This window comes from Strigops habroptila, chromosome 14 (assembly GCF_004027225.2).
Source record: "Strigops habroptila isolate Jane chromosome 14, bStrHab1.2.pri, whole genome shotgun sequence".
Taxonomy (NCBI): Eukaryota; Metazoa; Chordata; class Aves; order Psittaciformes; family Psittacidae; genus Strigops; species Strigops habroptila.
In genome coordinates this window covers 5974829-5994209 of record NC_044290.2, presented here as the reverse complement: position 1 = coordinate 5994209, position 19381 = coordinate 5974829, and the positions used below count along the sequence as shown (strand labels likewise).

Genomic DNA, 19381 nt, shown 5'->3' with positions numbered 1-19381 from the left:
TACCTTCAACTCCTATGCAACTATTTGCCTGCAATGGCACAAGAACTACATTCCCTGCGCCATGCAGTCACACAGATGAACAGACAGTTTGATTGCATTACAAAAGGACACAGTCTGATCAAGAAAGGATCCTGTCCTTGCTACAAAACCAAGCTCACAGGTAGAAAAGACAAAATCCAGTGGGCTGTTTGCAAGTTCATGTATTGTCCCACATTCCTCAACACCTGGCAACCTCATGTCTAAGATCTAAGGCACAGACAGGAGGGAAAGTACTTTATTTAGATGATCATAGAGTCTGACAGTCACTAGACAAACTGCTTCTGGACAAGTTTACAGATCAGCTATTGGTTTGTAGGGCCAGTACGGGTATTTCTCCTTGTCCAGTCTGGTTTCAGGGAAGGCTTCGTGCAAGTCTTCAAGCGTCATCTGTTCAAAGGGGATCATGCTTTTGAGCTTCTGGAGCTTGAAGTGGGAGCAGAGACAAAACATGTTACAAATCCCTTATCAGCAAGAAAGAGCAAAGCACACCCCCAGGTAAGAACACGGCGTGTGCCAGGCTGGGTTAAAGGCAATATTCTCTAAGCAAAGCCCAGACTTACCTCTTGCTCGTACTGGGCAATACGAGCTTTGGAAGCCTGCACGTATTCCGCAGTGCTCTTTGCCTGCAGGAAAGCAGAGGACACAGTGAACATGGTTATACTAAAGACAGTGACCCAGAGTGAACCTGCAACCCCGCGCTTGAAGTTGGCATTAAAACTCCTCATTACACTAGGTAAGTGGACAGAATCTTGATCAAATCCCAAGCAGCCAAACCATTCCATGTGCATAGATCCTCCTGCTCAGCCAAAAGCCAGAGACACATACAAAGCGTGGAGCCATGCTCCATCCCAGGCTGCCCTGCCTGTGCAGATGCACGCAGGGAACATCCCTTCCCTCCCACCCCTTCCCATCCCCACAGACCATGCTGGCATTAGGGAACACTTCAAACACTTACAGCTTCCTGCTCTTGGGCATCAATTTTGGCAGTCTGTGTATCCACTGGCTCAGGAATCTTTAGTGCACTGAACTGTAAATCAAATGAGAAAACTTTAGTTATACAGTTTGTTTGATTGAAATAATCCTTCACACCGAACTCATTCCCCCTGGCAGCAGGGGAGCATTCCCTCCTTTCTTCCCAGGATATGCTCATGACTATGTAAGCTAAGGAGCTTTCTAAAACTGATCACTGCAGCTTGACTGTGAGCTTAAAGCCAACTAGTCTGTACTGCATACCACCACCAGGACACAGAGTGCTACACACATTACACCACAGCACTGCAAAGAGCATTGTAAAGAAGCAAGAAAGTCTAAAAGCAGAGAGTTGACATATTGGAGACTTATTTCCCCCAGGACAAAGCTCCCAGACCTATCAGTGGGTCCTCCCAGTCTCAGGAGGTCAGTTCTCACAGTGCCAGTGACACCACGTGCCCTTCAGCAAGACCCTTGCTCCTGCTTTTCAATTCCTATTTATAAAGAGGATGATAAGCCCTGCAGGCAACACGTTTCACAGTGTGCAGAGCCACACTCGCCACCTCCTTCCATTCAGTGAGTTAGAGAAATACTTTGAAGGTTTGCTTCAAGAAGGCACTACAAACACGCTCCTGCAGCCAAAATAACTTATCAAGTTTTCTTTCACCAGCCTCTCACTTGCACAGTGCCACAGGTTTCCTCCTGAGAGATGGCACTGACGTGAGCTCCTCCAGGTTAGTGATGCTGACCTGCAGATGTAAATCCAGAGCCTCTTTCTAGCCAAAACCAACCTCCTCTGCCAATCCTGGTGTTTCCTCCCACCTCCAAAGACATTCCCCATTTAATCCCCAAAAAGCAACACCCAGCTGACACAGAGACTGACCTTTCTCTGAAACTCATCCACCATGCCTGCTTTAGCAACAGCAGTCTTGTAGTAGGCCCAGTCGATGGCAGGGGGCTTCTCTGGCAGGGCAGCCAGCCTAAAGGGACAGAGGACAGAGGACATGAACAGTGCTGGAAGCAACCTGGTGCCATCATTTGATCTCTGCCACAGTTACTTAGAGCCTGCTAAGGTTAGTTTAAATCTTTTCAGATCCATCATTAACAAGCAGCAATGAACCATTTCTGCAAATCCTTGAGACAGGCTTCTCTATACAGACAAGAAGAGCTCAGCCTGCAGCCCTGCTCCACTGGAAACCACTGCACAGCATCTCCGGGAGCAGCCCTGTAAGAGGATTAGGCAATTTTCACAACACCGAGCTAGAGGCAATCAGCAATATTAACTGCAACAGCCAAAGGTGTTTGTGTCCAGCGGTGGATCTTGAAGGACTTGAAGAGAGTCATGAATCTGTACAGCATTTATCAGACAACAAAGAATGCAAAACGTTTTGAACCACCAAAGCAAACTGCTTTCACAGAACTTGTTTTTACGTTTCAGCTATTGTTTTGTTCTGGGGGGGATTATGTAAAGATGATTTGCCACAAAAAGCCACCGCATGTCTTGAAGGTGACCTGTTTTAATGCCAGCCAGGACACTGCTGTGAGACCAGTTACCAACCCCAGCTTAACCCAGCACACACGGGTCAGGCGGCTCAGCTGAGGGGCTGACCTGCCCCACATGCAGGAGTGGGGCAGCCACTCACCGGGCCGACAGCGCGTCGCTGCGGGTCTTCAGGGCGTTGAACATGGCCTTCTGGTTGGGGGGCACCCTCTCGGCGAAGGCCGCCCAGTCGATGGCCTTGATGGCAGCTCTGCGCCCCGCCATGCTTCCCCACTGCGGCCACGGAGAGACAGCACCAGGCGGGTTACACCGGGGCGAGGAACAGCGACCGCGGGGATGGGGAGGACGGCGACGGACCGGGAATGGGGAACCGATGGGGGCGGGAGCGGGGACCGGGACACAGGAACAACGGGACACGGGGGCACCGGGACTGGGGGGCACGGGGGACATGGGGGCACCGGGCCGAGAGGACACAAGGACACCGCGACACGGGGCCAATACGACACGGTGGCACCGTGACACTGCGGCACCTAGACGATGGGACATGCGGCCAACGAGACACCGCGACACGGGGCTAAGGGGACACGGGGGCACCGGGATACGGAGGCACTCAGACAATGGGACACGAGGCTAACGGGACACGGGGGCAGCGGACCGCGAGGGCACCCAGCCCATCCCCGCCATGGCCTCGCTTCCCCTCCATACCCCCCCAACCCGCCCCGTCCTGTCCCGCCGCCCCGGGACCCCCAGAACCCCCTCTCCTCGGTTCCGCAGCCCCACTCTCACCTTCACTGACCGCCACCGAGCAGCGCCGGAAGCCCCGTCCCCGCTGCCCAACCCGGGCTCGGCCCTACCGGAAAGCGTCGTTCCCGTCCCTGCTCGGCGCTGCCGGAAGCGGGGCGGTGATGGCGGCGCGGCGGCGCTGAGCGGCTCCGCCATGGCCGAGCTGGCGGCGGCAGCGGAGGGGCCGCCGCGGGGCCGCACGCCCAGCCCGGGCCCTGGGGGAGCGCCGGGGCCGCCCAGCCCCCGTGCGGCCGGAGCGGCGGCGGGCTCCGGTGGGGCGCTGTCCCCGCCCGGCGCGGCCCGGCCGCCCGCCGCCGCCTCCAAGTGGGTCCGGCTGAACGTCGGCGGCACGTACTTCGTGAGCACCCGGCAGACGCTGTGCCGAGAGCCCAAGTCCTTCCTGTGCCGCCTCTGCTGCCAGGACGGGCCCGAGCTCGGCTCCGACAAGGTGAGGCCGCGGCGGGGACCGGCCTCCAACACGCACCCGGGGCCTCCGCCGCGGCAGCCGGTGCCACCGGGGAGCAGCGCCCTGGCCCCGCTGCCGGGCTCCCCAGGGCCGGCACCCCTCGGTCCCCCTGGCGTGGCAAGGCCCATCGCCACAGCAGCCCCACCGCCGTGCTCCCCGGGGCACACGCCATCTCCTTGTCCCGTGTCCTGTTCCACATGGCCGGCCATAGCCCCAGGGACGGGGTTAGGGTCTGCCCGGCGCTGGTAACAGGCGGGTACGATGCCCTCCGCCTCCTGCCATGGCACGGGTCCTCCAAGGAGCAAACCAGCAGTTTCCCATGGTGGTTATTGCAGGGAGGGAACAAGAAGGAAGCTTCCCTAGAAATAGTAATATTAATGGTTTCTCCTGTTTGTTGGTGGGGTTTTTTTAATCTTATATTCCACTTTGCTCTCATAAAAGATCACAGTGTGTGTTCCTTACATGGATGGATAGTTTGGAACTCGTTGCAGTTCATTGTAAGGATTTTGCAAACAGTTCTTCTTGTACTTGCAGGTTTTCTTTAGGAGCTGCTGCACCAGGTTGTGTATGTGTTTTGTGGGTAGGTCAGGCTGAGAGTTAGCCTGGTCTTTGGCCACTGTGCTCAGAGTTTAATCGAAGTTGTGATCAAACTAGGAGTCACTGCATCCGTGAGTAGAGGAGGTGACATTTCAGAACGGCTTTTTTGGTCTTTTATTGCTTTAGGGCAGATTGGTTGCCAGGAGAAATGATGCTTTAAAGTGGTGTATGGAGAGAGAGAGATGGAAGAGTTCTGCACAGGCTTTGTCAGTGCTCCAAAGATGCTTTTGGTTGTGAATTGTTGGTTATTTAGTAGTTATTGTGTTGCTAGAGACATGGCTGGTGCATTGCAGCGTGCATTTTCTGTAGTAGAAAGGAGTAAAAAAGAGCTACTTTAATGGTTGTATTCTCTTAGCTGGAACTGGAGAGCCAATTTTCCTCCAGAGCCTCTCAGTTATATCAATCTGGAAAACAATGTTAGACAGAAGACAACCACCAGCTTTTGGTTCTTATTATTGCAGTGAAGAAAAGCTGCTGAACCCTGCTTTTCTCTCCAGATATATAAACTCTGTGTGTAGAACTGCTTAACTTGAAGCATCTACTAACATTATTGAGCTGCAGCATTTGTAGCAGAGTTCAGGCATTGAAAACATAAGTGTTGGGTTAAATGTGGAGTCACTAATACACCTTTCACAGGCAAATAACCCAGGTTCTCAAAAGAAAAACTGTTCAATTTATTGTTTTCAACTGAAATGACTTTTTTCCTGGTACCACTTACCCATCCCTCTTCCACAGGATGAGACAGGGGCGTATCTCATCGATAGAGACCCCACCTATTTTGGTCCAATACTGAACTACCTCCGACACGGGAAGCTCATCATAAACAAGGAGCTTGCAGAGGAAGGTAAGAGAAAAACGCTGGGGAAGAACTGACAGGTCGTTTTCTTCCAGCCTGGGAGCATGAGATCTGTGGCACAGCCCATTCAGCATTTGGGATTTTCTCACCTCTGGGATAGATCTGGAGTCAGGAGCAGCTGTTCCACCCTCGTGACAGAATCATCTTCATTCTACCCTGTACAAAGTGACAGAATCTGTGTCTGCTTTTGCTTCCTTCCTTAGGGGTACTGGAAGAAGCTGAGTTTTACAACATTGCATCTCTCGTGCGGCTGGTGAAGGAGCGGATACGGGACAACGAGAACAGAACCTCTCAAGTGAGCACAGGGATATTTGTGCTTCTGTAGCACAGCAGAAGGACAAGTGTGGCTGTCAGCACTTCTAGTAGCAGTTCTTTGGTTTTAGCAGTTATCTTTAACTGCAGGAAATGAGTGCTTTCAAGTAGATCCAGGGATCAGCTAGGAAAAAGCATCCATTAGGGTTCTGTAAGCACAGAACAGAGCCATCTTGTTAGTGTTGTAGAGGAGGACAATGAACAGTTAAACAAGAGGGGCCAGGAGCAAAGCTGGGTAGCTATAAAGCAAAACACGCTGCTTTGGTAGGTAAGGAGTGGTTCAAACTCTTCCTTCTCTAAACCATTTTCTTCCCTTTATATCCATCTGAGGCAATTTTCCCCATTGCTGCTCAGCTGATAACACATCCAGCAGATTCAATTTCAGAAGAGAAATGTTTTCAAAAAGCAGTAAAAGGCTTTGAAAGCCAAAGAGGTTTTGCTTTTAGTAGCCCTTAGATGCCTAGAAGGCTTTTAAGAGTGATGTGCCAACTGTATGTACCCATTTTAGGATCAGTTGGATGGTCAGAAGGAGGGACCCTCAGACTTCCTCATATAACAAGACAACAGAGCAGGAGAGGCTTATTCATTTTCTAGCTTGATACTAGCATAACAATTGCTAAACTTACACTTATTTGTCTTCTCCCTGCCTTAGGGACCTGTGAAGCATGTGTACAGAGTCCTGCAGTGCCAAGAGGAAGAGCTCACACAGATGGTGTCCACTATGTCCGATGGGTGGAAGTTTGAACAGGTATAGTTACCAAAGAACTTTGAAAGCTGCATACAGAATAAGCAGAGTTTGCTATTGAATTGCACTTCACACTGCTCTGCTCTTCTGAATAAGCAGCCTGAAGCGAGCAGCAGTCTGCTCTGTAACATAACTGACAGGGAAAGGCAGAATTCACTCAAACTGCAGTGAGATTTCATTTTCTCTCAGCACTTTTTATATCCTTGTCAAATCCCAGAGCAAGTCTTCCCTTCTCCTGCATTTCATCACATAGACCAGGCCCCAATACATCAGTTTAATATAGGAAAATTAAGAGAGTCATGAAAAAACACAGCACAGCTTTTCTGGAAGCTCAAAGACATGACTCCAGCATTTGCTAAAGAGGCACTGGGTGACATGAGAGATACACTTCCTGCAGATGCCTTTGTAATGCAGCTGGTTTCAGGGCTGGGTATCACTGAAGTTACATATGGCGTTAGTTCCACATTTGGTTTCTGGAATCAAATACAGTCCTTTTATTTAAGAGGCTGGAAAACTGGAAACCAGCTGGCCTGCATGTCAATGCTCTATTAAGAAACTGCAGAATAGGCTCTGGATTACAGCTCTGCTGTCTTCCCACTTAATGCAGCTTCCCAATTAATCCCATAACAAGTGGATGTTGTGGGAAATGTGTGCTGACACAAAGGGAGGCAGAGGATTAACAACAGCACTTTGCATCACTTGTTCATATGTACCTATTCTGTAATGCCTGAAAACTCCTATTGCATCATGGGGAGTTAAAAACCTCTTGCCCCTGTGAGCTGGTGGTGACATGTTGTGACCAAGAGCCAGTGGCTGCTTTATGGAAATGCAGTTCTCCAACAGCCAGGTTTTGCTGTCCAGAAATTGGCTTAACCAGAATTTGCCTTTCACACATGCGTGAACATACACATGCATGTATACAACCCCAAAACCAAAAACCCACACACAGGAACCTGCACCCTTACATCTTTCCTAGTCCTGCTTTTCAAACCTGTAATGACAGGGTCAGGATACTAGTTGTAGGCAAACGTTACTGTGTTCCCTTCCAGTTCCCTTCTTCCACCATCCACAACCTTTGCACAAATCCACACCAGCTTCCTTCCTGTACACCGCAGGCACCAGGAAGATTTCCTGCATGTCCTGCTCCAGCACATTCCCACCATCAGGAGCTGGTTTTGCTGTCTCCAGGACTTGCATTTCAGACACCCAAGGGCAGCAAGCCAGAACAGGACAGATACCATCCCTTACACAGCCACACAGCTTCTCTCCAGCTGTGAGGTGGCCCAGACTGGGTCACAGAGCAGGAGCATGGCAGTGGTGCAGCACAGGATGTGTCCAATGCTGAAATGGGCCCTGCTGAGAGGCACATTGTAGCTGCAGCCCGTTGCCAAGGTCTTGCCCAGATGTGCAACCCTGCCATGGGTTCTATCTTCCCCCAAATCACACCACTTGGCATGCTGAGACGTGTTAGGAAAGACAGTAACAGATCTACATACTAGGGACAAAGAGCCTATTGCTTAACCTGGATGCCAGTGGTTGAACAGAGCAGACGTTCCCTTCCTGGGCTCTTTGGATCCAGTCATTTTGTAACACCAAAAAGACTGGTTCAGAAACCTGCAGGAAAGGCAGAAGCAGTAAAAGCTGTTGCTGCATTATTATCTGTGAGGCTTGGGCTCTCCGAGGAGCATGTGGCCTTTCAGGTTCTCTGCCTTGTTCTGTTCAGTCCTGCTTAAATTAGGATGGACTAGAAATGTGCTATTTTACACAGAAATCCATTCTTCTGTCCCCCTACAGTTCTATAGTCTGGAGAACTGCTGTTTTTATCAAAAGATGCTTTGTTGAGTAAATAGTGGTGTGTGGTATTGAAATATCAAAGAGATTCAACAGGCAAGAAAGGAGCAGGGAAGCAAAAGGAAAAAAAAAACAACCCTTTTTTAATCCTATTGTCTATCTTTTGCCATCAGCACAAACATCAAAGGCTGTTTAAAACAGTGCTGGGGGTCAGGCAATATGACAGCCCAAGTGTTCCTGCAGCTGCACTGTAATCACAGAGTCATCTGTCTCAAATACGGAGCTGTCTCTTCTAAAATCCATTAGGACATGGAAGTTAGGGTGCACACTGCATATTAAACTTTCCTACTATACACAATTGATACAATTCATATTGCTTTCTTCAGATTACTTCGATTTATTATCTAGAAAGCAGAACTGAGCAGTAAATGATAAATTAGCTCTGCACTCCAGGATGGCCTTTTAATGTAATAATGATAAATGAGACAGATGGGATTTCTTGGATCCACTCCAGGCCCCTCATCACAACAGCAATAGAATATAATCCCATTTATACAGATATCAACTCCATCTTGACAGCATCTACATAAAGAATGGTGTCAGTTTGCCACATGTCCCCTAGTTCATCTAACATCTGCCTGTGGTAAAGAATTGCCTTTCCAGGTTTTACACATCAAAGTCACAAGGCAAGCTGAGAGCAGAGCTCAGTGGAGTCTGGACCAGGAAGCCTGCATTGCCCACCCCGTGTCTGAATTAGCTGGATATTATATATAGCAAAATATATGTATCTAGCAGAATGTATTTATCTCTATATAGCAAAATCTATATGATGTGTCTTTCCTTTTTCTGCTCTCAGTAATTAATTGAAAAACACTCCGTTGTGTTCAGCATTAGTGTTTCAGGCTGGAATGTCTTCCTGGGCTCCAGGTGCCAGTAGAGGGCTCTGGAGCTCGGCTCTGTCCCTGCCTTAAACACACACATCAAAGGCCACGGGGAGACACTTGAGGTCCAGGATAGGTCCCACTGGACACTTGTACCTCACAAAGCAATAGTGGGAATAAAGCAGAAGTCAAGACTTACTGATAGTTCCCTTGGTTATCTCCTGTTGCACAGCTGATCAGCATTGGATCTTCCTATAACTACGGAAACGAAGACCAGGCAGAATTCCTCTGCGTTGTGTCCAGGGAGCTCAACAATTCTACCAATGGTATTGTCAAGGAGCCGAGCGAGAAGGCAAAGGTGAGGCAGCTGCTCAGAGGTATGGGCTTGAATTCTCCTTTGCAAAGAAAAAGCTCTTCTTACAGTAGCAGATCCATAATTTGCAGTAGCAATTCTGTGTACCAGCTTTCCTGTTTCCTCCTGTGTGCATGATCTTCCCCTCTTGGAAGATTTTATGTGTTATTGTACAACAAGAGCTAAGACTGTATGTCTCAAATCAAGACAAATAGGAGAAAGACTTGAAAAAGGCAGACAGCATTGCAAGGACCTTTGAGATCGGTCACATTTCGTGGTTGAAGGATGGTGCAGGGAGAGACAAGCTCTTTCTCTTTTCAAGCCACTCGTTTTTCCCCCAGGATAGCAACAAAACCCATTATTCTTAACACCGGGGAGGCAGCTAAGCAGGATTCCTAGAGAAGGGGCTCAGTCTGCTTTAACCAGCCTGTCATTTGTTAGGGTAGCAAAGAAGCCAGCAAGATACTCTCACGTTACTCCATCTCCTTTCTCTGCAAAACCCGAGGACTCTGAGCAGGAACTTTTGCCTCTAAACTTGTCCAAGGTGTTTATAGAAACCCTCTTCTTTTCCAGATTCTTCAGGAGCGAGGATCCCGGATGTAATTCCAGCATTCACTCCGTTAACACTCCCAGATGTCAAAGGGCAGCCCAGCTGGGCAGAGCGCCTCTCCGCAGTGCAACCTTGCCCTTGTACAGTAACCAAGCTAATGCAAAGCAAAGCCGAGCCTGTCCTGCCAATGGTGAATAATTCTGGTCATAACCAAAGGCTTCCCTCTTACCCTGGAAACCTGGGAAGGAAGAGACTCTTCCAGTGGGATGGTCCTTTCCACAAGTATTTGGTTTATTTCCTTGGCCAGCACTGTATTGAGTTTCTCCACCAGCCGGATTCCCAGTCAGAGCCTTTGTGAAGGTTGCTCAGGTCCACAGGCCCTTGTGATCAGTCCCACCTTCCACAGGCTGGTGCCGGTGGGACGATCTGTGTTTGAGCTGTGCCATTCCTTGCACCCAGGGCTGCCACTAGAAAAGCGCAGGGACCTGGCAGTGCTCCCCCTCCTGATCAGCCAGATCCCCCCCCCAAAATCAGAACAGGGCTTTGAAAGGAGGAACAAAACAACCACTCGTAAAAAAAACCCACCCAGACTTTTCCATTCTTGCTTTGTATTTGTTCCTTGTTCAATTCCTAAGAGCTAAGTTTAGATACTAAGGGGAGGGGAGTTGTGTGTACACCTTACGTGGGTCTCACTGGTAACACTATTACATATGGGCTCCTGGTGTTTCCCAAAGCCCATTACTTCGCATGCATAAACAGAGACCTGTGTTCACCCAGAGTAGTGGTAGAGTGATAGTTGTCCTTCACGCTTCTCTACTGCAGAGGAGCAGTGACATCTTCCCCATCCAGCACCCTGCCACGGCCATATCTTAGCCTGGTGCAAAGTCACAAGGTTAGGGACTTCTTGCTGCCAAGTTCAGCTTTGCCTTGTTTGTCTCCAGCAGCGTGGGCTCTCTGTCTCCTTCCTTCTCACCGAGGGAGGGCTTCAGGCAGAATCTCTTTTGTACTGTAGCAAGCAGGTAGGTTTGTTTTCACCCATGAGATCCTTCGCGGAGGAGATCCCCTACTTCCACGCGGTGATTTACCTGCAGCCCCCTCATGTCCCCACCTTTAGGAGATCACCTCAAATTATAGAGGGGCAGCACAGAATTGGGGTTGGGAGGGAGGGGGGGTTGGTGAAAAGTTGCCAAACTGTTGTAATGTTTCTTGTCCAAAGTGATGTGTCAACTTCTGTGACTTTTCTTTCCTTATTTTGTTTTGAATGCCTTGGATGGATGTGCAAAATGTTCGTTTGTGCCTCTCTTGAGTTCTGATCTTAGCCAAACTGCAGTCACTGGTTCCCCTCTGTTAACCTGTGCCATCCCTAACCAAGGGCATGTCCCTCCTAGTCTGGTAAATGGAATTACTTAGCAATTTGCTGCATGTTTTTCCCCCCCCTTCATCCTGGCTTTGTTCTTTGTAGCCCAAGGGTCCAGGCACTTGGGTCTCTTTGAGTCAAGTCCCAAACTGATGTGAAGCACTCCAGAGATGCTGGAATTCACAGACATTGACAAGCTCAGAGCAGTTGGTTCTCAATAAGGTATCAGAAGATTCCTCACCTGGACTGAGGAGTTGGGCTCCTTTCTGGAGGACTTCAGCTACCTGTGGTCTCCTTAAAGCTTTGAGATAGAATTAGGCAGGTTTCCCATCTTATCACTTGTTGCTGACAGGGCCTTGCAGCAGCGTTACCGATGGTTCAATGACCAGTTCAGCAGACAAGACATGCAGTAAGGACACCAAGCGACACCACTGCACTCTGCCTCTTCCCAGTGCTCCTGTATGCACTCTTGCCTGTCCCCTCCCATCCTGCTTTGCCAACATACGTCCTTCGGTGGAGGCTTTGCCTCATTCTCAAGAAAGGTTTATTCTCTGTGCTACTTTAATCCTGGTAACAACAGACTGTGCCAAATGTCTTTGAAGTCACCTCGTGTCACTTACAGGCTGTTGAAACGCAGCTGGCTTGCCATCATGCTGAAGAACCCAGCTCCTCCTCTGCCCTCCAACTTCCCTGTTTATAACGTGGTGAGATGGTATTGGTGTGATTAGACCATACGCCTTGGCTGGGCCTAAATAACACTGTGATGTGTATAGAGATCTTTCCTCTGTCACTATCTTGTAGCCTCGCTCATTGTCCGTCTGTGCTCACAGCTAGGAAATCAAGAAGCACACGTAAGCAAGTTAGCAGCCTAAAAAAGCCCTTTAACACTCTCATCTATCTTCTTTCCCTTCCTCAGAGGAGGGAGTTTCTGGGAACTGATCAAGAAATCCCAAACTAAAGGCAACAGGAACTGGTCAAGCTGCTTTTGTCACGTCAATGCCAGTTGAGCACCTTGCTGTTCAAGCCATGGAGCTCAAAGCAGAGGGAGGCTTTCTGTCCAGTACAGCTCAAGTAGATAACAGTGACACATCCATGCTTGTTTGTATCACCAGAAATGCCATCCATGGGGAAGCCCACCAGAGGATTGCCTGATACAAGAGTGATGCCATCAGTCCCCGATCTGAGCCACAGAGAGCCTAAAAGTTACCATTGCCAGCTAACAGAAGAGCTGTTTTATTCACGTGCACAAGAAAGACTTTCAAAGTTGCATCTTGCTTTTCCCTTCCATGCTGCTTTCTTCAGTGAGGATGTGCCAGGGGATTGAAGACTCTGGGTTCAATTGCAGGGTCTTTAAACTCAACCAACCAAGTTTATGGTAGGAGACCAATCGGTACGGGACACTTGAGTTCTTGGGTGATATTTATGACCAGGTATGAAGTCCATCCAGAGCAGGTACATTCCCAGGAGGATTTCTGCTTTCCCAGCTGTGCTTGGTCACCTTTACCCTAAGACCAAGGCTGGTCTCAGCATTATGCACCAGTTGCATCCCTTCCGTGCTCAAGACAGGGCTTTTCCTTCCATTGCCTTTCACTCAGTCACAACTATATCAAAACATATTAGGCTGAAATCTGTCCCATTCACTCCAAAACAGGTAGCGTGTTGTGGTGAGTAGGGTAGGTGAGCAGGGGTAGATCTACTGGATATCTCAAAGAGTGCTTGTGCCTCTTGGGAAGGTTCATGTTCAAGTATGAATCCTGGCAACGGCGAGGACGACACTTTGGGTTTTAAACAAACTTTCCCAGTGGCCTAAAATTGTTCCTTTATGGCAAGACTGGAAATAACCTCTCGAAGTGTCTTTGTCTCTGCACATTTTTAAACACAAAGCGGTTTTACTCAGGGGTGACTGAGTGGGCTGAGGCAGAGGGGGCCCGGGGGGGGGCTGCGGGGCGCTGGGCCGTGGGCTCCTCACCTTTACCTGCGAACCCGGAGGTTTTGTACAGTTTGTGTCAGTGCCCTTTGCTACCGGTTCTCTTTGGTTATTAAATGTGTTTGAATAACAGGTGAGATGCTGTGAGTGATTGACTGAGTTCTTGTTTTTCAAATAAAGATTCAGAAATGGGTTTGAAACGTTTGAGCTGACGGTCTGCGGCTTTCTCTGCATCCACACAGGGACTGCAGCGTGGGGAAGGAGACGTGCTTCTGCCTCCATTTATAACAGTGATCTGACAAGAGGTGGATATAATTAGATTTGAGTCCTTCTTGATTATTTTCAAAAGCCAGGTTGGACAGAGCCTTGGGTGACATAGCCTAGTGTGATGCGGCCCTGCCCATGGAACTAGATGATCTTTAAGGTCCTTTCCAAGCCAAACCATTCTGTGATTCTATAAAGGCAAACTGAAGCAGGTTTCTGGTTTGCTATTATAAGCAAAGAATCTAAACTTCCACATTTTATCGTTTCCACTGGCAACCAAAAACAAGTAGAATGTTAATACAAGCATTAAATATGAGTAGCTAAGAAAGGAAAATGCCTTTTTTTGTCAGCTTTTGTTTGCTAACCCTTACTCTGCTCTGGCTCAGCACACGTGACAAAGGTCTGGCTGTGCAGACAGCTTCATCCCTTAAAAAGGAGCACGACCAGCAGGTCAAGGGAGGGGATTCTCCCCCTCTGCTCTCATGAGACACGCACATACACTCCCCTGCATTTGTGTTCAGCTCTGGGGTCCCCAACATAAGGATATGGGCCTTTTGGAGGGAGTCCAGAGGAGGCCACGGAGCTGCTGTGAGGGCTGGAGCAGCTCTGCTCTGGAGCCAGGCTGAGAGAGCTGGGCTGGGTCAGACTGGAGAAGAGAAGGCTCCTGAAGGGGAGACCTTAGAGCAGCTCCAGTGCCTAAAGGGGCTCCAGGAAACCTGGAGAGGGGCTTTGGACAAGGGCCTGTAGGGACAGGACAAGGGGAATGGCTTTAACCTGCCAGAGGGGAGATTGAGATGAGCTCTGAGGCAGAAGTTCTTCCCTGTGAGGGTGCTGAGGCGCTGGCACAGGGTGCCCAGAGAAGCTGTGGCTGCCCCATCCCTGGCAGTGTTCAAGGCCAGGTTGGACACAGGGGCTTGGAGCAACCTGCTCTAGTGGAAGGTGTCCCTGCCCGTGGCAGGGGTTGGAACTGGATGAGCTTTAAGGTCCCTTCCAACACAAACCAGTCTGTGATTACCACAAGAGACCCTCACTGACCACCCGCAGCAGCCTGCAAACAGCTCTCCACTTGCCCCACAAGACCAAAGATGAGCAGCTCTTGCCATCACCAAGGCAAAAAGGGAATGAACGTAAGAAACAACTGCAGTTTCTTCAAGCCAGCTTCCCCTTGCATCCTGAGCCTGCACTGACTGCGGGCAAGAGACTGCCCTGGGCATGGGCATTAGCCCAGAAACCCTGGAGGATGGTTGAAATCGCTGGTCTATTACCTCCACCTCTATTACCACAAACACAGAGCTGCCGGCCTTCCCTGTGTTTGTGTCCTTAGTGTGGCTGGTGGATTAGCTGAGATTTAGGTTCTTCCCTGTTTACAGAGCATTGCAACTCAAATGCCTGAGACAGAGGTACCAACAGATGGACAGGCAGCGGGGAGGCAGAGGCAAACCACAGAGTGAGGCTCTGGTGATGCCAAAAGGTGGATAACATTGACAATTGAGGCCCAACATGGGGAGAAGGAGGAGGAGCAAAGACATACGGATGGGAAAACATGGATTAATTTAGTCTTTTGACTACAAGTGGCTGTTGCTGCTGCAGCTGCTCTGAAGCTGCCCTGCAGGCACCCTGCTGCCTCCATCCCCACCACAACAGGAGCCTCAAAACAGAGCTGGAGTGGGTTTAACAGCAACACAATGGAAGATGATAAGACTTTTCCCCCCAGAGGTTGCTCACAGGGGCAGAAACCACATCTGGGCCAAGTCACCACATAGCATGGGCTCATTTAAGAACCTCCTTGACCCATCCCCGTGTCTCTGTGCCAGACCTGACTGCAGGTCTGGGCTGCCAGCGAACTTGCCCAGGGCAAAGCCATGCTCGAGCACTGGCAGCATCTTGGGCAGAGGCAGGAGGTGCTGGGCTGGCACTGCTGACACCACCTGCGTATTCATTCACATTCACAAGGTAGGACTTGTCAGCAGATGAAATTACAGATCACATCCAAATTACAGCTGGCATTCCAGGCCTGCAGTCACAACCTCCCTGCTCTCCCACCATAGGGATGCCCTATACGGCCACATAAGCTGGAAAAGCCTTTGTACAACTCAGTGCCACATCACTGGGCAGAAGACACAAGCGTCACTCAGTGGTGTCTGCAGAAACCACAAGCTGGAGCTGCCAGAGCTTTGCACCGTCCCTCCCTTTCCCATTACAGGCTGTGCAATGCACTTAACTCCTTTTAAAGATCATTTCTTCTCACTGCAGAGCACACAGGCGATGCCCCAGCGTTACCGAGCAGCGAGAGGCTGTGCAGGATAGGCAGCAGCATCCTGTGTGTTCATTTTTACCCTGGGTAATGTAACTCTATACACCAGCTCTTAACAAGCAGGTCCTGCGGTTGCCAGGGCCAAAGCTCAGCTCTCCCCATTGTCAAACCCAGGCTGCTCTAGAAGGGAAAGAGAGGGGTGGTTTGCAGCAGAACTGGCCTCAGCAGAGGGTTAAGGCTCTTGTCTGGGTTTGCCAGAGCACCCCAGGCTGCCTCAAGATGCGGGATACCCAGTGCAGGCACCTCCCCGGGGACAAGCAGCTCCTGTGAGCAAGAAGTTCCATCCCTGGGGCTGTGCCACCCCCAAGGCAGGAGGTGGATGGCAGCACAAACACCCAAGGAACTTCATACCTGCCCATGATTTGGTGCCTCCCACCCCTGAGGGGCAACTGGGGGAAATAAGTTCCCCAGGTGCCTTCTCCAGGTGCTTGGGAGGAGGATGAGTAACAAACCATCGCTGAGATTTCCCGATAGCCACAGTCAATAAGCAGCACACACATCCCAGCTGCAGCAGGGGGGTTTCAATATCCCTTTATCAGCCTTTTCTGCATTGAAGGGGCATAAAAGGAGCAATCCCACACCTCAAGGAAAGGCTCAGGCTCTCTAGCACCCTGGCCACCACACTGGGTTAGGGACTATTTGGCTCCCTGTGGCTGGGGCTCAGCTCGCTGCAGCACAGCAAACCTGCCATTAGTCACCCTGCAGCCGCTGCCAGCTTTGCCTGCAGCACAGTTCACTCGTTTTCCTGGCCTGCCTGCTCATGTCTGTGGGCACAGGAAACCCGAACTGACACCCAAGATAAGAAAGGGGCTTAGCAGCATGGAGGCACTTATCAGCATCCCACTGCTCAGCCTGAGGCTCCAGCAAAAAGCAGTGGAAGCTGCTGATGCATCTCCCCTCTTCACACACATATGGGAGGGGGAAACCCAGTGGTGCAGAGGTCTGGCCGCAGCCATAAAGGGCATCTTGCACCACATGTACACTCTTCTGCTCTGCCTCAGGCCCTCGCATAAAGACAAGGTCAGTTTGTCACTTATCCACCCCCTTCACCAGAACAAAGCCATCAAAAGCCAGATCTATTTGCAGCCAGGAAGCCTGCAGATATTTTCAACCCAGCTTACTAACTTGTTTGGGAAACAAGGACCTTGGCCATAGCCATTCACCTTGATCTGGTTTTGAGGCAGCCACCGGAGGTTTAACCCAACTTTCACATGGACAAATAACCCACATGTACCTTCTCCCTTCCAGGGCTGGAGAAACATGTTGTTTTCTCAAACCACAGTAAAGAGGAGCTACAATCCCGAAGCAATTGCCTTCAGATCGTGGTGTTACATGAGCAAAGGCATCAACATTTGACCTTCCAGAAGTATTTCCTATTAGAAGCCTCCATCCTTCCTAAGAGTTCCCCAGACTTCAGCAGATGGGAGCCTGATACAAGCCCATCATTGGTCTGAAGCGTGAGTTACCATCAAGATCCTCAGTGAGCTGAGCTCAGCGGGTCTCTGCATCACCAAGAAAACCCTTGGGGAAGGTGAGCACCTTCACCCATGATTGGGGTCAGGGCAGCAGGTCCTGCAGCCCAGGCAGGAACACACACACCAGCGGTCTGGATGGATTCAAATGACAGTGGCTAAAGATGAGGAAAACTGTGTGGGCAACCGAGCAAAGGGTCAGGCCTTTAACCCAGGCACTGAGTTCAAGATGTTGTAGAGAAGCGGATGAGTCACTAAAGCGCTAACAAATACTTCATGAACAGTCATCCTCATCCTGATAATTCAGTGGGTTTTCATCTAAAATCGAATGCGGAGAAACATGGAAAAAGCAAAGGGTGGTTGTATTTGCCAAACCAAAGGGGGTTTACCCATGAAACAAAGGTTAAAGGACACGTTTTGCTGTTTCCACACACCCCCCTGACAACATGACCCTAAGGCACACAGCGACCTGCACTTCCCAGCAGAATGAAGAGCTCCTGCCTTTCTTTTCAAGGAATCACAAAGCTGAACATCATGATCCCTCTGGGGGTGGACAAGAAGAGCCCATGTGTTGGCACTGAGGTGTTGGATCTCCTCCCCTGCTCTGTTGTGACTTCTAGGTATCACCTGCACCTTGCTTAGAGCAACTGTTCTTGGACAAAAGACAACTGAGAGCAGGACCCGGCCAGGATGGCAGAGCATCTGCTTAGAGCAGCACAGCCAAAGCTGCTTCTCTTGGCTGGCTGGAGCCCAAAACCCCGCTGGGTTCCTGCACACCCAGGTTGTGGCTGCACACCTTCAATCGCCAACAACCTCCTCCAGCTCTAAGGATCCAGCATCCACCCAAGGGAAATACTTCTCAATCTTTCAACCATTAAGCACCTTATTCCTCATTAATACAAGCCAAGGTAAAGTGACAATTAAGTACTTGATAGATGAGATCTGCTAGAGGGAACACCACACACCACAGCACAGCATCCCTAGATGTCAACCCATGGGAGAGATGGGCTGCAGCAGGGTTAGACTCACCCACAGCTGCAACACAGCCCATTGCCCCTTCCTCTACCACATCCTTAACTATTACACAGATGTTTTCATGCAGCCAGCAATAAGGTAACTCCATTTCTCCAAGAGCCCCACTTTTCAGGACACACACCACCCTCCTCATCTTCACAAGGGAATAGCTGCAAGACCAGCACCAGCACCTTCCGGATAGCCTCAATAACCAGGTTCTAGCAAAGACCTCCATTGCTTGGGCAGTGCTGTGCCAGCATCAGTCCCACTCCCAGGGCAGCGTGGCAGGTCAGGGTGTCACACAACACGAGCCAGAGGCACTCCAATGTGAACTCACCTTTCTCAGGCTCATCCCCATTGCCTCGGGGAGAGCTGCCCACCTACTGCACAAAGCCCATGCCCTGGGGAAGCCACAGGCAGTGACCATGGGGACAGCAGCAAGGGCTGGATCGCACTCAAACCATCTGCAATCACCCACCAGGGTAAAGCACAGGGACAAGCCACATCTTGCTGGATTCCTGTGAGCTGAGGGGAGCTGTCAGTGCACGCTCTGGTGCCAGCTGCCTCCTCAACCCCCACTTCCCATCTCCATGCCAAGCACTGTTATCCCCAGTACTGGCTAATGGTCATTAAAGCTGGTCCCAGAAGTGGAATGTCTCACCTGGTGGTACACCCACGTTCTGGTGACTAATGGGCACAGAGCAGTCAGGCAGAGCCAAAGTCAGGGCAGGAGAGCAGCAAACAGCAGTGAAACACATCAAAAACTGATCTAAGGCAAAGATCTGGGCTTAAATGCAGCTGGAGAGCAAATGGGGTGGAAGAGGTGTGGGAGGAGGCCCCAGATGAGGCTGATCAAACTGATTAGGACCTATCAGTGCAAGCAGGACCCTGACGGCCTTTGCAGGGGGAGGATGTGGGAGTGATGCTATGGGAACTGCTTGGGAAACTCCTGATCAACCAGCACTTTGCCCACCCTTGGCACAGATCCATTTGCTCAGCACCAGCAGAGCTGCTCTGCAGGGCTTTTGCCAGGGTTGTTCAGATCCTGCCTCAGTCTCAGGCCAGGAACCTGGACTGAGGTGCTCTGAGAGCTTGGTTTCTGCTGAGTCTGTTGGGGTTCAAGGAAAGGATCAGAGCAGGAGGTTAATTTGGCATTGAAAAGGAATAGCCCCCAGCTATTGCTCTGCAATC

General features: G+C 50.3%; 2 protein-coding genes across 2 annotated transcripts; one reads left to right on the top strand and one right to left on the bottom strand.

Annotated features, from left to right (window-relative positions):
* Positions 1 to 187: 187 nt before the first annotated feature.
* Positions 188 to 3616, bottom strand: ATP5PD (ATP synthase peripheral stalk subunit d). Its single transcript, XM_030505738.1, has 6 exons — positions 3296 to 3616; positions 2652 to 2782; positions 1892 to 1988; positions 995 to 1066; positions 600 to 662; positions 188 to 462 (listed from the first exon to the last, which is right to left on the bottom strand). Exons 1-6 carry the CDS (start codon positions 3446 to 3448, stop codon positions 331 to 333), a joined length of 648 nt encoding a protein of 215 aa, XP_030361598.1. The 5' UTR covers positions 3449 to 3616; the 3' UTR covers positions 188 to 330.
* Positions 3377 to 13330, top strand: KCTD2 (potassium channel tetramerization domain containing 2). The gene is made up of 6 exons (XM_030505739.1): positions 3377 to 3740; positions 5091 to 5199; positions 5415 to 5506; positions 6176 to 6271; positions 9173 to 9298; positions 9866 to 13330. The coding sequence occupies exons 1-6, from the start codon at positions 3447 to 3449 to the stop codon at positions 9893 to 9895; spliced, it is 747 nt and encodes a 248-aa protein (XP_030361599.1). The 5' UTR covers positions 3377 to 3446; the 3' UTR covers positions 9896 to 13330.
* Positions 13331 to 19381: the final 6051 nt, after the last annotated feature.